This window comes from Lissotriton helveticus, chromosome 2_1, assembly GCF_964261635.1.
Source record: "Lissotriton helveticus chromosome 2_1, aLisHel1.1, whole genome shotgun sequence".
Lineage (NCBI taxonomy): Eukaryota > Metazoa > Chordata > Amphibia > Caudata > Salamandridae > Lissotriton > Lissotriton helveticus.
Window position 1 is genome coordinate 2,076,933,854 of NC_136059.1, and position 13,203 is coordinate 2,076,947,056.

Below are 13,203 nucleotides of genomic sequence, written 5' to 3' on the forward strand. Positions count from 1 at the left end.
CCTGGTGTTCTTTCAATATTAACAATTTGAGGAAATATGGAGGAAAGCCTGCAGGCCACCCTTCGTGGTGTACAGCACGTTTTCCCCAGGAACAGCTGCGGGGAAGTTGTCAGTCCCACTGAAATATGGATAACCTGAAGTAGAGCCTCATCTTGTTCTAAAAATGACCCCCTTGCACACAGACTTCCAAAACATGCATGCACGATTTCAATTAAACATATTAAAGGGGAAGTGAATGCCCTGGGATATTGGGGACCGCAGTTATTTTCCATGAGGGATAAAGGTAACAAGCATTTGCAATGCAATAGGTCTCGCATTTACGTGAGTTTCAGCTAATGACATGGCAAATAACAATGCCTTTTATTTTTATTTTAGTTTTTAATACATAAATAAAAGGTATTGTCATTTACAATGCGGATAGCTGAAACTCGCGTAAATGTGAGACCTACTGCACTACAAATGCTTTTTTTTTTTTTAGCAGTGCACAGCAGAGGACGTATTTGAAAATCCAAACTCAAAATACATCTTTTGTGCCTATTTGCTTTGCATTGATAGCACTGCTGATATCTTTTTTAGATTGATAACCAATATTCATATTCAATCTTGTAATTATTAATCCAATAGTAAGTGGTTGGCATTGGCATTCAGCAGCTGTAGAATAGGGCATGAGATGGCACCATGGGCCTTGCACACTTATCACTTTTTTTTGTTGCAAATTAAGCGCTGTTTGAAGTCCGGGTCTTTACTATAATTGTTCTGCTTTATGAAGCTGAATTTGAATCTATTTCCATTCAGTGCTGTATGAGTTTAATTGCTGGTGTCTTCAGGGGCGTCCTTTCCGGTTCATGTACAAATTTCTGGATGTCAAGAGTGAGGGTCACCACAGGAAGTGGCTACCACCCCTGGCCTAACCGTTGGCACGTACACTGCGCCGTGACAACAGCACGGGTTCTGTGCTTCGAAGCGTTCAAGCGTCTATTTCAAGCAACACTATTTACTGCATAAACCTTCAAATTATGAGAGAAAGGATCACCGTGAGAAGGATTTGTGTTCTTTCTCATGTTGAAAAAGACATTAGGATTTATTCAACATACTGGACGTAGAACTGTTAATTTTGGGTGCCGGTCTAAAGGAGTAAATACGGTCTTCTGTTTAAATATACCACATACTACTAATACACTGGCATACTTATTTCAGCGTGCAGTTCTGTTTAGCTAAAAGTATAGACCTCTCTTGCACTTGAGCTGACATATGAAAAGGTGGAAACTTGAGCTCCAAACAGATGGAGAATATATTACTATATTTGCGGAAAGAAAGTTGTGTTTTAGAATCCCTCGTTCCTCTACTACGGACAGCGCGAAAGAACAGATTAACGCACAGCTTTCTTTTGGTCTTGTCTTTGAAGTGAAAATAGCCAAAACCCCAAACCAAAGCGCTGCACTCCCTCAAAGTTAAAGCGCCATCAGATCGAAGAGCCCGCTACCAGAACGCTGTTTGGCGCGATGCCGTAAAATAGCATAACAAACAGAAACCCCTGAAAATGAAAATAAACCGCCAAGGCTCGTAAAAGTAAATGCGGCATGGAGTCGTTACACTTACGCTACGGTGTGTTAATGCAAAAATAACATGAGGCTCAGAAAAGTAAACGCAGCATGGAGACGCTACGGTGTGTTACGCTACGGTGAGTTAAAGCGGGCTAAAAACTCAAGAACTCCCATATGGGTAGTACATGCGGCATGACAACATAAGAACTCGTGTTTCAAATAATGGGCGCCGCGGCTTAGTAAAGGGGAAGCGCTGCGAAAATGCACATGCTATTGTCCCGGAAGCTGTGTGTACAAAATAGTACTGAAATAGATACACATCCAAGCGTGCGAGTCCGCGAGTGCACAATCAAGTCCGTAGGGGCGAGCCAGAAGGGTGACAGGGTGGTCACCAAAAAACCTGGCTCCCTCAATAGAAAGAGCAGCTTTTGCATAAACTGTGACAGGCGCCAATGGAAAGCAAAGGCGTAGCTTCTAGCCCACTTCCGAAGTCGACTTGACGACAATAGATCTCGCCAGAGCGAGTAGTGCATGCGCTGCAACGCTAGGCGAGACCTAAAAAGGCCTGTGGTACTGCATTACGAGCCAGGAAGCTTTTAGTGACCCCGTCCAGCTGTCTTGTGCATTCCAAGGCACGTCAAACCCCTCCAATGGTCTTGAAGATTTTCAGCCCACTAGGGTAAAACCCAGAGTCAGAAAGAAATAAAGTGAGCAAGGGCGGGTCGTCACACGCGTTCGCAGAGGGCAGGGAGATTTGGCCCTACACTCACTACAGAAGGAATATGCTACTTACCAGTATGCATCTGTTCTTGGCATAGAGGGCTGCAGAGTGGTACATTTATGAATAGATCGCCATCTGGTGTTGGGCTCGGATGATTGCACTTGTTTTTCTTCTGGAGAAGTCTTTGTCGTCATAGATGACTCCTCCTCTTGGTGTTAGTGCGCATGGGCATCGGCTCCATCCTTAGATTGTTTTGCCATAGTAGGGTTAGATGGAGTAGTGTAGTATAATACATAAAGATATGCCCATGTAAATGTATCTAAATAAGATAATGTTGGGACAGACACAGGTTTCCGGGGAGGCAGGGAGGGCATGTACCACTCTGCAGCCCTCTATGCCAAGAACAGATGCATACTGGTAAGTAGCATATTCCGTTCGAGGCATATGGGCTGCAGATGGTACATTTATGAATGGATTGTACAGCAGTTACCTCCCTAGCGGTGGTCACCAGTGTCTGTCGCAACTGTTTGAAATAGAGTTTTTAATACAGCTTGGCCCACTCTGGCTTGTTGTGTAGCCTGTACATCAACACAGTAGTGCTTTGTGAATGTATGTGGTGTAGACCAAGTTGCTGCTCTACATATGTCATCTAGGGGAATGTTCCCTAAGAATGCCATAGATGCTCCTAGCTTTCGTGTAGAATGAGCTCTAGGAGGAACAGTTAATGTTCTCTTTGCTTTAATGTAACATATCTGTATACATCTTACAATCCATCTAGCGATGCCTGCTTTAGAGATAGGATTGCCCTTATGTGTTGGGGAAAATGCTACAAATAGTTGTTTAGTTTTCCTGAAGTTTTGTGTCCTTTCTATGTAGTACAAAATGGCTATTTTGACATCTAGTGTATGTAGAGCCCTTTCTGCTACAGTATGTGGCTTTGGAAAAAAGACCGGTAGCTCCACTGGCTGGTTGATGTGAAATGCTGAAATTACTTTAGGCAAGAACTTTGGGTTTGTTCTAAGAACCACTTTATTCTGGTGTAACTGTAGGAATGGTTCTTGTATTGTCAATGCCTGTAATTCACTTACTCTCCTGAGTGAGGTAATGGCTATAAGGAACGCCACCTTCCATGTAAGGAATTGTATCTCGCACCTATGCATAGGTTCGAAAGGTGGTCCCATTAGTCTGGTGAGTACTACGTTGAGGTTCCAGACCGGGGAAGGTGGTAATCTTGGTGGAATGACTCTTTTAAGGCCTTCCATGAAGGCTTTTATCGCTGGCACTCTGAACAGTGATATATGCTGCCTGTTTTGTAGGTACGCTGCTATAGCTGCTAAATGTACTCTGATAGATGTGTACGCGAGATTACATTGCTGTAAGTGTAGTAAGTAGCAAATAATCTCCCTTGTTGATACGTCCAGAGGGTTGATATTATTAGTAGTACAGTGTATAGCAAACCTCTTCCACTTAGCTGCATAGCATGCTCTGGTGGTGGGACGTCTCGCTTGTTTAATTATCTCCATGCAATTTGGGGGTAGATCTAAGTACCCAAATTCTAGGATTTCAGGAGCCAGATCGCTAGGTTCAGTTGTGTGGGATCTGGGTGCATTATTTCTCCATGGTTCTGTGTAAGGTGCATGGGTAGAATTCTTAGCTTTTGATGTGGCACTTGTGAGAGTTGCAGGAGCGTGGTGAACCACGGTTGTCTTGCCCACGTGGGTGCTACTAGTATCATGGTCATTGAGTGTTGTTGCAGCTTCCTGACCACTAATGGGATTAGTGGGAGAGGGGGAAAAGCGTATGCAAATTTGTTGGACCAATTTATCCATAACGCATTGCCCTGCGACAGGTGGTGTGGGTACCTGGACGCGAAGCTTTGGCATTTTGCGTTCTGATGAGTGGCAAAGAGGTCTATCTCTGGCTGTCCCCATCTTTGGAAGAATGGCTGCAGTATTTGTTGGTGCAGTTCCCATTCGTGTATTTGTTCCGACTGTCTGCTTAAGATGTCTGCTATCTGGTTTTGGACTCCTGGTAGGTGTTCGGCTAACAGATAGATGTTTTGAGGAATGGCCCATCTCCAGATTTCCTGTGCTAGTCCGGATAGTTGGAGAGAGTGCGTCCCCCCCTGTTTTTGAATATAATACATTGCTGTCATGTTGTCTGTTCTGATCAGGACTGCTTTGTTGGCAACATGTATTTGGAAGGCTTTCAATGCTAGAAACACTGCTAGTAGTTCTAGATGATTGATGTGCAGTCTTTTTTCCTGCACACTCCACCTTCCTTGTACTGTGTATTTCTCCATATGTGCTCCCCATCCTGTGAGCGATGCGTCCGCTGTTATTGTCACCTGTGGAATCGGTTCTAGGAACGACCGCCCCTTGGCAATGTTTGTTGTGTTCCACCACTTCAGAGAGCGGTGTGTGCGGTCGTCTACCAACACCAGATCTGTAATCTGTCCTTGAGCCTGATTCCACTGTGTCTCTAAGCATTCTTGTAGCGGACGCATTTGTAGTTTGGCATATGGTATTAGCAGTATGCAGGATGACATCATCCCTAATAGCTGCATGAACACTCTTGCTGGTAGTGAGTGTTGTGGCTGGAATCTTTGAATGATTGTAAGCATTGTTTGGATTCTGACTGGATTGGGGTATACTTTGGCTTTTTCTGTGTCTATGGTAGCCCCCAGATATTGTTGAACCTTGCTTGGTTGTAGGTGTGACTTTGTGTAGTTCACTGTGAACCCTAGCTGGTGTAGTAGCTGAATTGTCTTTTGTGTGTTTTGAAGACATTCCTCTTGTGACTTGGCCTTTATTAGCCAGTCGTCCAAGTATGGGAAGACATGTATTTGTTGTCTTCTTAGGTGAGCTGCCACCACTGCCAGGCATTTTGTGAACACCCTTGGTGCCGTTGTGACACCAAACGGAAGGACTTTGAACTGATAATGTTGTCCTTCTACCACAAACCTGAGGTATTTCCTGTGGGCTTTGTGAATTGGGATATGAAAGTAAGCGTCTTTTAGATCGAGTGTAGAAAGAAAGTCCCCTTTCTTCAGTAAAGGAAGTACTTGTTGGAGCGTGACCATGTGGAAATGTTCCGAATTTATGTATGCGTTGAGAGGTCTCAGGTCCAGTATTGGCCTTAGAGACCCGTCCTTTTTGGGAATTAGGAAGTATAGGGAGTATACTCCTGTTCCTTGTTGGTGCTGTGGAACCTTCTCTATGGCATGCTTTTCTAGTAGGGATAGTACTTCTTGTTTTAACAGTGTCAGGTGATCTTGTTTCATTGGACGCTGTTTGGGGGGGATGTTTGGTGGGGTAGATGTGAGTTCCAGGCAATAACCATGTTGGATAATTTGTCTCACCCACCTGTCTGATGTGATGTTTTCCCAGACAGGTAGGAACCGTGATAGGCGTCCCCCGACCGGTGTTATATGGTCTGGGGGGAGCTGTATGAAGTCACTGCTTTGGGGTTGGAGAGTTGCGGTTGTTGTTGTTTCCGCGACCTCTACCCTTGTTGTTGTTACCTCTGTAACTACCTCTAGAATTACCTCTGGGTGATGTAGGTGTAAAAGAGGTTTGTTGCTGGCTTGTACCTGTATTTTTGAATCCTCCTCTATAGGTGGACCTACGAAAGGAACCTCTTTGTGTCGGCTGTTGCAATGCTCCCATTGATTTAGCCGTTTCCGTATCCTTTTTCATCTTTTCTAAGGCCTCATCTGTCCCTGTGCCGAAAAGTGTTTTCTCATCAAAAGGTTGGTTCAGTAATGATGTTTGTACCTCTTGTTTGAACCCTGAAACCCTGAGCCATGCATGTCTCCTTAACATGATGCTTGTGTTTATAGATCTTGCTGCAGTGTCTGCCGCGTCTAGAGCGCACTTGATTGAAGTGTTAGTAATTAACTTCCCTTCCTGTATGAGTTGATCTGCTCTCTTTTGATGTTCGTTAGGGAGATGTGTGATGAGTTTTTCTAACTCATCATAATGCGCTCTGTCATACCTTGCAAGTAGTGCTTGTGTATTAGCTATGCGCCAGCTGTTTGCCGCTTGAGATGCTACTCTCTTACCAGAGGCATCTATTAGCTTAGACTCTTTGTCAGGAGGTGGAGCTTCTCCTGTAGATAAAGAGTTTGCTCTCTTACGAGCGTTTGTGACTACTAGTGAGTCTAGAGGAATTTGCCCTTTAATGAATATTGGGTCTTTTGGAGATTTCTGATGTGTGAGTGAGAAGGCCCTTAAGCATTGGTAGTGTTCCTGATGTTCTTTGTGTAGTAGGTAGTGTTTCTAATAAGAAATCCTCTATTTGAGGTTCTGCATGTAGTTCTACCTTGTGGTATTTTGCTGCTCTATTAATGAGTTGCGCAAAACCAGTATTATCATCAGGAGGTGAAGGTTTTGAAGGATACAGTTCAGGGTCGTTATCGTTATCTGACCCTACATTGTACTCTTCCCATGGGTCTGCCTCCTCTGGGAATGTGTCTTCATCATCCCCAGGATGTTCTCCCTCCCCTGTGTCACTTTCTACATCTGTTGTAGGTGTAGATGGTCGTGTGGGAGGAATATTTGGCCTATTGTGAGGAAGAGGAGAAGAGGGTGTGTCTCTAGGTTTTGGAGAATGGGGAGGAGTTGTATTTGTCCCCATTGTTCTCTTCTTCGGATGAGTCCTGTCGTCCGACTGTTCATTCTTCCTCTTTTTAGGTAGTTCTGTGACTACCTTGCCAGTTTGTGGATCAATAAACAGAGTCTTTTGTTTAGGATCTGTTTTATATTCCTGTGTCGGTACCGCAGTTTTCGGGTCCGAAAGGTGTTTTTTCTTCTGACTGTCCATTTGTGTTTTCGGCACCGAGATTTTATTCGGATCCGATGTTTTCGGTGTCGACGATGTCCCCGGTGTCGAGGGTGTTTTCGACGTAGAAAAGTGTTTCGGTGTCGACATGGACTGTTTCGACTTCGAGCTTTCTTTGACATGTACCTTCGGTGTCGATGTGGGTCGTCTATCGGAACCACCATGATGGGAGACCGAGTGTTTCGGTTTCGTTGCCGGGCCCGAAGGCGGGGCGTCGGAAACTTTTTTCGGTTGTCTGACCGGGCTCGAGGGCGGGGTCGACACCGTGCGGGGTCTGTTCTTTGGTAAAGGGACGTCGTCACTCACGGTTTGCTGGACGTCGATTTCCTCGACGTCGGACTCGTCCACTTCTGACCCCGCTTCGTCGACCTCCTCTTCCTCCTGTTCTGGGTGCTGGTCCTCGAACAGCTCCGGGATTGCTTGTGACTGCATTCTCGATACCTCGTGTCTTCGGGCTCGACGGTTTCTAATCGTCGATTTTGAAGAAAATGCTGCACAGGCCTCACAGTCCCTGGATTCGTGTTCAGGGGACAAGCAGAGGTTGCACACTTCGTGTAGGTCCTTGTGTGGGAACTTAGCACCACACGTTGGACATTTTTTGAATGGAGTCCTTTCCATGGACTCCGGGCTGGACTACGTCGAGCTGGTCTTCTCGTAGTCGTCGTTCTTCGAAACGCGTCGAGATGGAATTGAAGTCGCGTTTGATAACAATACCGTCGAATTGGAAAGGGTTACGCGCCAAATATAACCGTCTTTATTGAAGTCGGTCCGGAGCGCTTCGATCCTCATCCGAACCCGATGGCGGAAAAAAACAATCTAAGGATGGAGCCGATGCCCATGCGCACTAACACCAAGAGGAGGAGTCATCTATGACGACAAAGACTTCTCCAGAAGAAAAACAAGTGCAATCATCCGAGCCCAACACCAGATGGCGATCTATTCATAAATGTACCATCTGCAGCCCATATGCCTCGAACATATGCATTTCCACCCACAAGAAGTCAAAGCATCGGCAAGCTTCTTCCTACAGTCCATCTCACGGAAAGGGTGCAGCTCGACGAAGCACCCCAGTGCAGGGCCACCACTGTCCTGAAAGCATCCTCAACCTAGGGTCTTCTCTGAGACTACCCTGCCCCACAGTAGGAAGGATCTTACTCGGACCCCCATGACAGCAGCACACAAGCACCACTGCTCCCGCTTCAATGCGCCTCTTAGGACCAGGCAAAGACCTACAACCAGGCCATGTTCATTCACCCAGACCTCTCGGAAACTAATATAACTGAACAGAAACTCACAGAAAAGGATTAGGATCGTGCAAACCTCCCTGAAAGGGACAGAAATTCCCCGAACCTCCATAAACGGAAAATAACTACTGAGAAGGAGAAACGCTCTGAAGTGAACACTTTATTTGCAATGGAATTCGTGGAATTGATTTCCCAGGGCGGGACTGTGCGCGCTTGTCAGTGTGATAAAATCAGCGCAGTGGTAGTACACCATACAAACAGTTTTGCTTCAAAATCTATGCCCTGCAGCGTAGGTTTCTCGTCAAGTATTCATTTTTGTATTGTATTATTCGATTACACTTCCCTAGAATCTATATTGCAGTTTTATCTAAAACCATGCCTTCCTTTTACATTTTTGAGGCAGTTTGGTATGTGCCGAACTCACTTTTTCACAACCTTGGGCGACACTAAATATATATTTAGAACTTATTTTATCAAATACTGAGTGCTGTATGAATACACATTATGATTCACAGGCTTCTTAACGAGGCCACTCAGGCGTTTAACCTTTTAACAAACAGTGTCATGTCCTATATTGGAAACATTAAGCCGGACCGCTAAACCGTTCGCAGTTCGCCTACGGCTTATTCTGCAAACTGGAGATACGACCATCATCTCTCAGTGACTGCAAATTATTTGGAAGAAGACAAAATGCGAGAGTTTACTTTTATTTGCATATTCACACTGGTTAAGACAATCTCGTTAGGCCCATGAAGAACAGCCATCTTTATGACGTACCACAATACAACCACGGAGAAGCGACTGTGTGCCCTATTTGTATTCATCCAAACCCTCCTTTTAATACCAAAGTTAAAGACTGGAGTACCTACGTAAGGTAAATGATGTATGTATTCACTTGCACAGATATCACCTGCCAGTCATGATTGGCAGTAATAACAATCACTCAAGAGAAGACGTGATGTCTAGTGTTTGCATAATTAAAAATAAATACAGAAAGGGAAATAAAGTGTGTTGCCTGTATGTGTGAAAGTCAGTAAAACCGAAAATTGGGATCCTCAACTATGAGAGAAGTTGTACAAAGATCACCTTTATCAAACCCAGGTTTTGTAAGAACAGAGAAACCCTGAGGCTTCCCACCACTGAAGTACACAGGGACATTCGATGGTCAAGACCAACCAGCCAGTTGGACAGGGCAAACCAACACGAATCACTGGTCACCCCAATCGCTCTCATGAAACAATTCAGAGTAAGTAGAGATCAAACGGCTGAAATGTTTCTAGGACTACCCCAAGACTGTCCTAGTGATAACTTCTGCCATCTTTTACATCACAATGTCCATGTATCTACTAGCCATGATACAGGTGCCTTACTTTGCTCAATCTTCTCAAATTATCACTATTTTTACATTACTAAATTTAAAAACTCATTATTTGATTATCTTTATGCAGAGCAGTTCCTGTTTTCAAAAGAGCAGCTATTTTATAAATACACTCGATTTATAGTGTAAGTCTTGTCAAAAGGGAACAACGTTACAAAAAAAATTGAATAGCAAGCTGTTTGATAGAAGCAGGTTTGTGCCCCCAGAGCGTATATTCACACCTAGCTAAGATTAGGGCCTTATGCAGACCCAAGAGGCAGGCACTGCCCTTGTTAACTTTAATTCAGACATCGACAAATCAGAACTGTACTCTAAATAGAAACCTTCATCGTGATAATCTACTGTGTGGCATGGTAAAACCCACATGTGTTTTGCTCTGGTTAGATGGAACAGCCTTTAAAAACATAATAACAATAAAAATAGTTCGACGACTATTGGTTTGCCCACTCACGGTTGGATGGTTGTCTGCTAGGTTATGTTTTTAGAGCAGAAAATACATTTCTGCTGCCTGTAAATGCCAACATTATTGCAATATACAAGCACAAAATGCACACATGGCCGTGTCAAGCAGGGGGTATGTTGGTGCAAATCTGTAGATGTGCACTCACAGGTGCACAAGTGCAGTTACTTGCAGACTGGTCTCCTAAGGTCTTGCATCAATCTTTCCTTAATTTATGTAGGGTTGCACTGGCATTGAGCATCCCTTTGAGCAAGTGTATCACTGCATCAACTCAGACCCAATGCAGGTGTGTATGTACCAGGTTTAAAAGAGATGTGCTCTTTGCGGTTCAGGAATCGGCAATTTTACAGAGCATCGCATTGTGAAAATAGTTAATGTTTTGAAGATCTGTGGTAGGTGTGTGGAATCAAGAGGAGCCAAGGTCTTTGAAATGCTACTTACTCCAAGAGCAGCTTGGTAGGTGACCTCTGGAGGGAAGGTGAAGGATGGCCCGGTTATTACAGGGCTGCTAGGGGGCGGGGTCACAATGAGCCCCGTGGTACTGATATGAACCTGACGAGAAAAAACACAAAGAAAGGAATACGTCAATATTCAATTTCCAAGCACGAATGGAGATTACCACCATTCACAGAGACACAACCAATGCACCACCAGCCACTGCAAAGCATGTGACCGACCATGTGGAGCATCCCCATGCCTTGATTTGCACAATCTGTACACATTTTTGGAAAAAAGTTCCCAGTCACACTGAGACAATTAAGTACACGGAAGTAAACCTCAAACTTCTAAGTAACCCTGGGTTTTTCTACCCACCAAAAAAATCGCTTCAACGCCTCTTCAGGTGTAGTAAACGCTATATTTATGCAAGTACAATACAACACAATCTACAAAAATACCACAAACTACACTTAGTGGAAAACACCACTAGCCACATTAAGACTACCCCCTTTTTTTGAGTGACAATATCACAACCGCTAAATACCACCAGTACTACAGGGTGCGGGATTGCCTCCCCATTTTCAGTTTTGCACCTCACAATGGGGAATAACGCATTAATATTGCATGTATGCTCCCGTTCAGAGCATCATAACTCAGAATCTTCAGCATTTTTCTTATACAAGCTCTTCAAGGGTTTACCTAGCAAAAGTTGCGCTGGGAAGAAGTGCGGTATTGCCGCACTAGTTGTAGTCTTTAATCAGGTTCAAAATCCTGTTTGTGCCTGAATTTTGATTATTGGAACATTTAGACAGACGGTCACTGAGTAGCGTGAAAGTATGACAGAAAAACAACAGGCACACGCATTTGACAAACCATCTCCAAGGTACCCTGCTGCCATCACCACCCCTTAACTAGATGAAAACTGCACAGACTTTTACTGTGGGTCTCGACAATCAACATTCTAAAGGCGGAGGTTACCTTTGTTTTAAACACCACTCAGAGCTCGCGGGTACCCAGTTTCCAAGCACTCCTAATTTCCTGCAGTACCTTTAGGTGTGTAAAAGATGTCATAGATGCCCGCAATGGCGGATTCTGCGTCACGGAATCAGGAACTGCAGATGACTATGGGCACAGGTGGAACTTTCAGTCATAGTATTGTTAGGGGGTGAGAAGACTGGTGTACTCCGGGGAGGATCACAGAAGTTTCTCAGCTATATGGAATAATCGACACATTTAGCCGTTAAAAGTGTTAGCAAATATTCTCAGTGGTATTCCTCACCTTAAATGTACTCAAAGTTATTTCATATAGCGCTTATGATACCTGACGTGGCATTGAAGCGCTTTTTGCGGCGACTAGTACGCTACTCTGGATCTCAAGATTAGTAATTAGCAGGTTAGTACAATGTTTTGCTTTGTTCGGATTGTGCTCTTGATGTCTTGTGTGTTAGTAGAGTTTGGGGTAGGGATAGAATGATAGGAGTGAGTTTGAAAGAGGGAGTAGTGAGTTGTTTCGTAAATAGTGGCGACCTGTGCTTGTTAGTTGGGTGGATTTGCTAAGAAAGGGGTGAAAGATTGAAAAGCATGTTTGGCAGTCAGCAAGTCTGGGTTGAGCCAGAGGGAGTCAGTCTGAGAAGGACTGAAGATTTTTTTTTATAAAAGCAAAATGTAAATAATTTATACATATACACACACAATGTTTGGTAACGTGTGTTTGCTTCATTAAACACCTCTATATAAATAACCATATGTACATTTGAGTGGTCTGCAGTCCACATTTATTATATGGTACATTTTTTATGGTTTGATATAATTGTAATTAACATAAATACACACATGGCCCCTAATGTAGTGCTTAGTAGCAGTCGTAACCGTTTATATATCTACCTATATGTACATAGAAGCAGCAATTTTGACATGGTTTGATATACACATGTATCCTGTGGTGTAATACATACTTTTCCCCATATATAAATGTATCTGTGTATAGCAGGACGCATAGTTGAAAGTACAATGATGTTTAATTGTATAACAAGAGTGCTTTCCTATACAGTGAGAAGTGTAGTCAGTCATGTCCGAGGATACTGTTGTGGTACATTCTTGAGATGGGTACAGTTGTCATGTGAGGAAGAGCCAGCTTTTGACTAGTCTTCTAAAGTGGAGATGCTTGTCTGTGGATCATTTGCAGTAGGGAATTCCATAGTTTGGATACTTGAACAGAGAAAGATGTTCCACCCATGTTTATTTTCGTGTATATAGGAATTATGAGGCAGGGGGCCATCTTTGAGCGTATGTTCCTTTGTTTTATGTATTTGTTGATTCTTCATAATAACATGTGGTCCTTTTCCATCTACTGCTTTGTGTGTGATACAAAGTAGCTTGGAGTAGGATCTTCTGGCAGCTGTTAACCTGAGCAGCGCCCTCAATGCAGGAGAGGTGTGTTTCTGGCTTAACATGTAGGAGGAGTGTAGCTGCAGTGTTCTGAATTCTTTGTTGTCTTCTCATAGTGGACAAGGGGGGACGTGATACAGATCATTAGCGTACACCAGTTTTGATAGGACAAGAGAGATGTTAGCTTG

The 13,203-nt window shown here is 43.9% G+C and overlaps 1 protein-coding gene across 4 annotated transcripts in view; it reads right to left on the minus strand.

Moving 5' to 3' along the window:
* SH3RF1 (SH3 domain containing ring finger 1) overlaps window positions 1–13,203 on the minus strand; it is a 340,829-nt gene that overhangs the window by 63,836 nt on the left and 263,790 nt on the right. For 2 of the 4 annotated variants that reach the window (XM_078677047.1, XM_078677045.1), the window contains exon 6: window positions 10,631–10,741. The exons of the other annotated variants lie outside the window; for them this stretch is intronic. In XM_078677047.1, coding sequence (XP_078533173.1) covers window positions 10,631–10,741 — 111 coding nt within the window. The remainder of the gene's footprint in view (window positions 1–10,630; window positions 10,742–13,203) is intronic. 4 annotated transcript variants of the gene reach the window in all.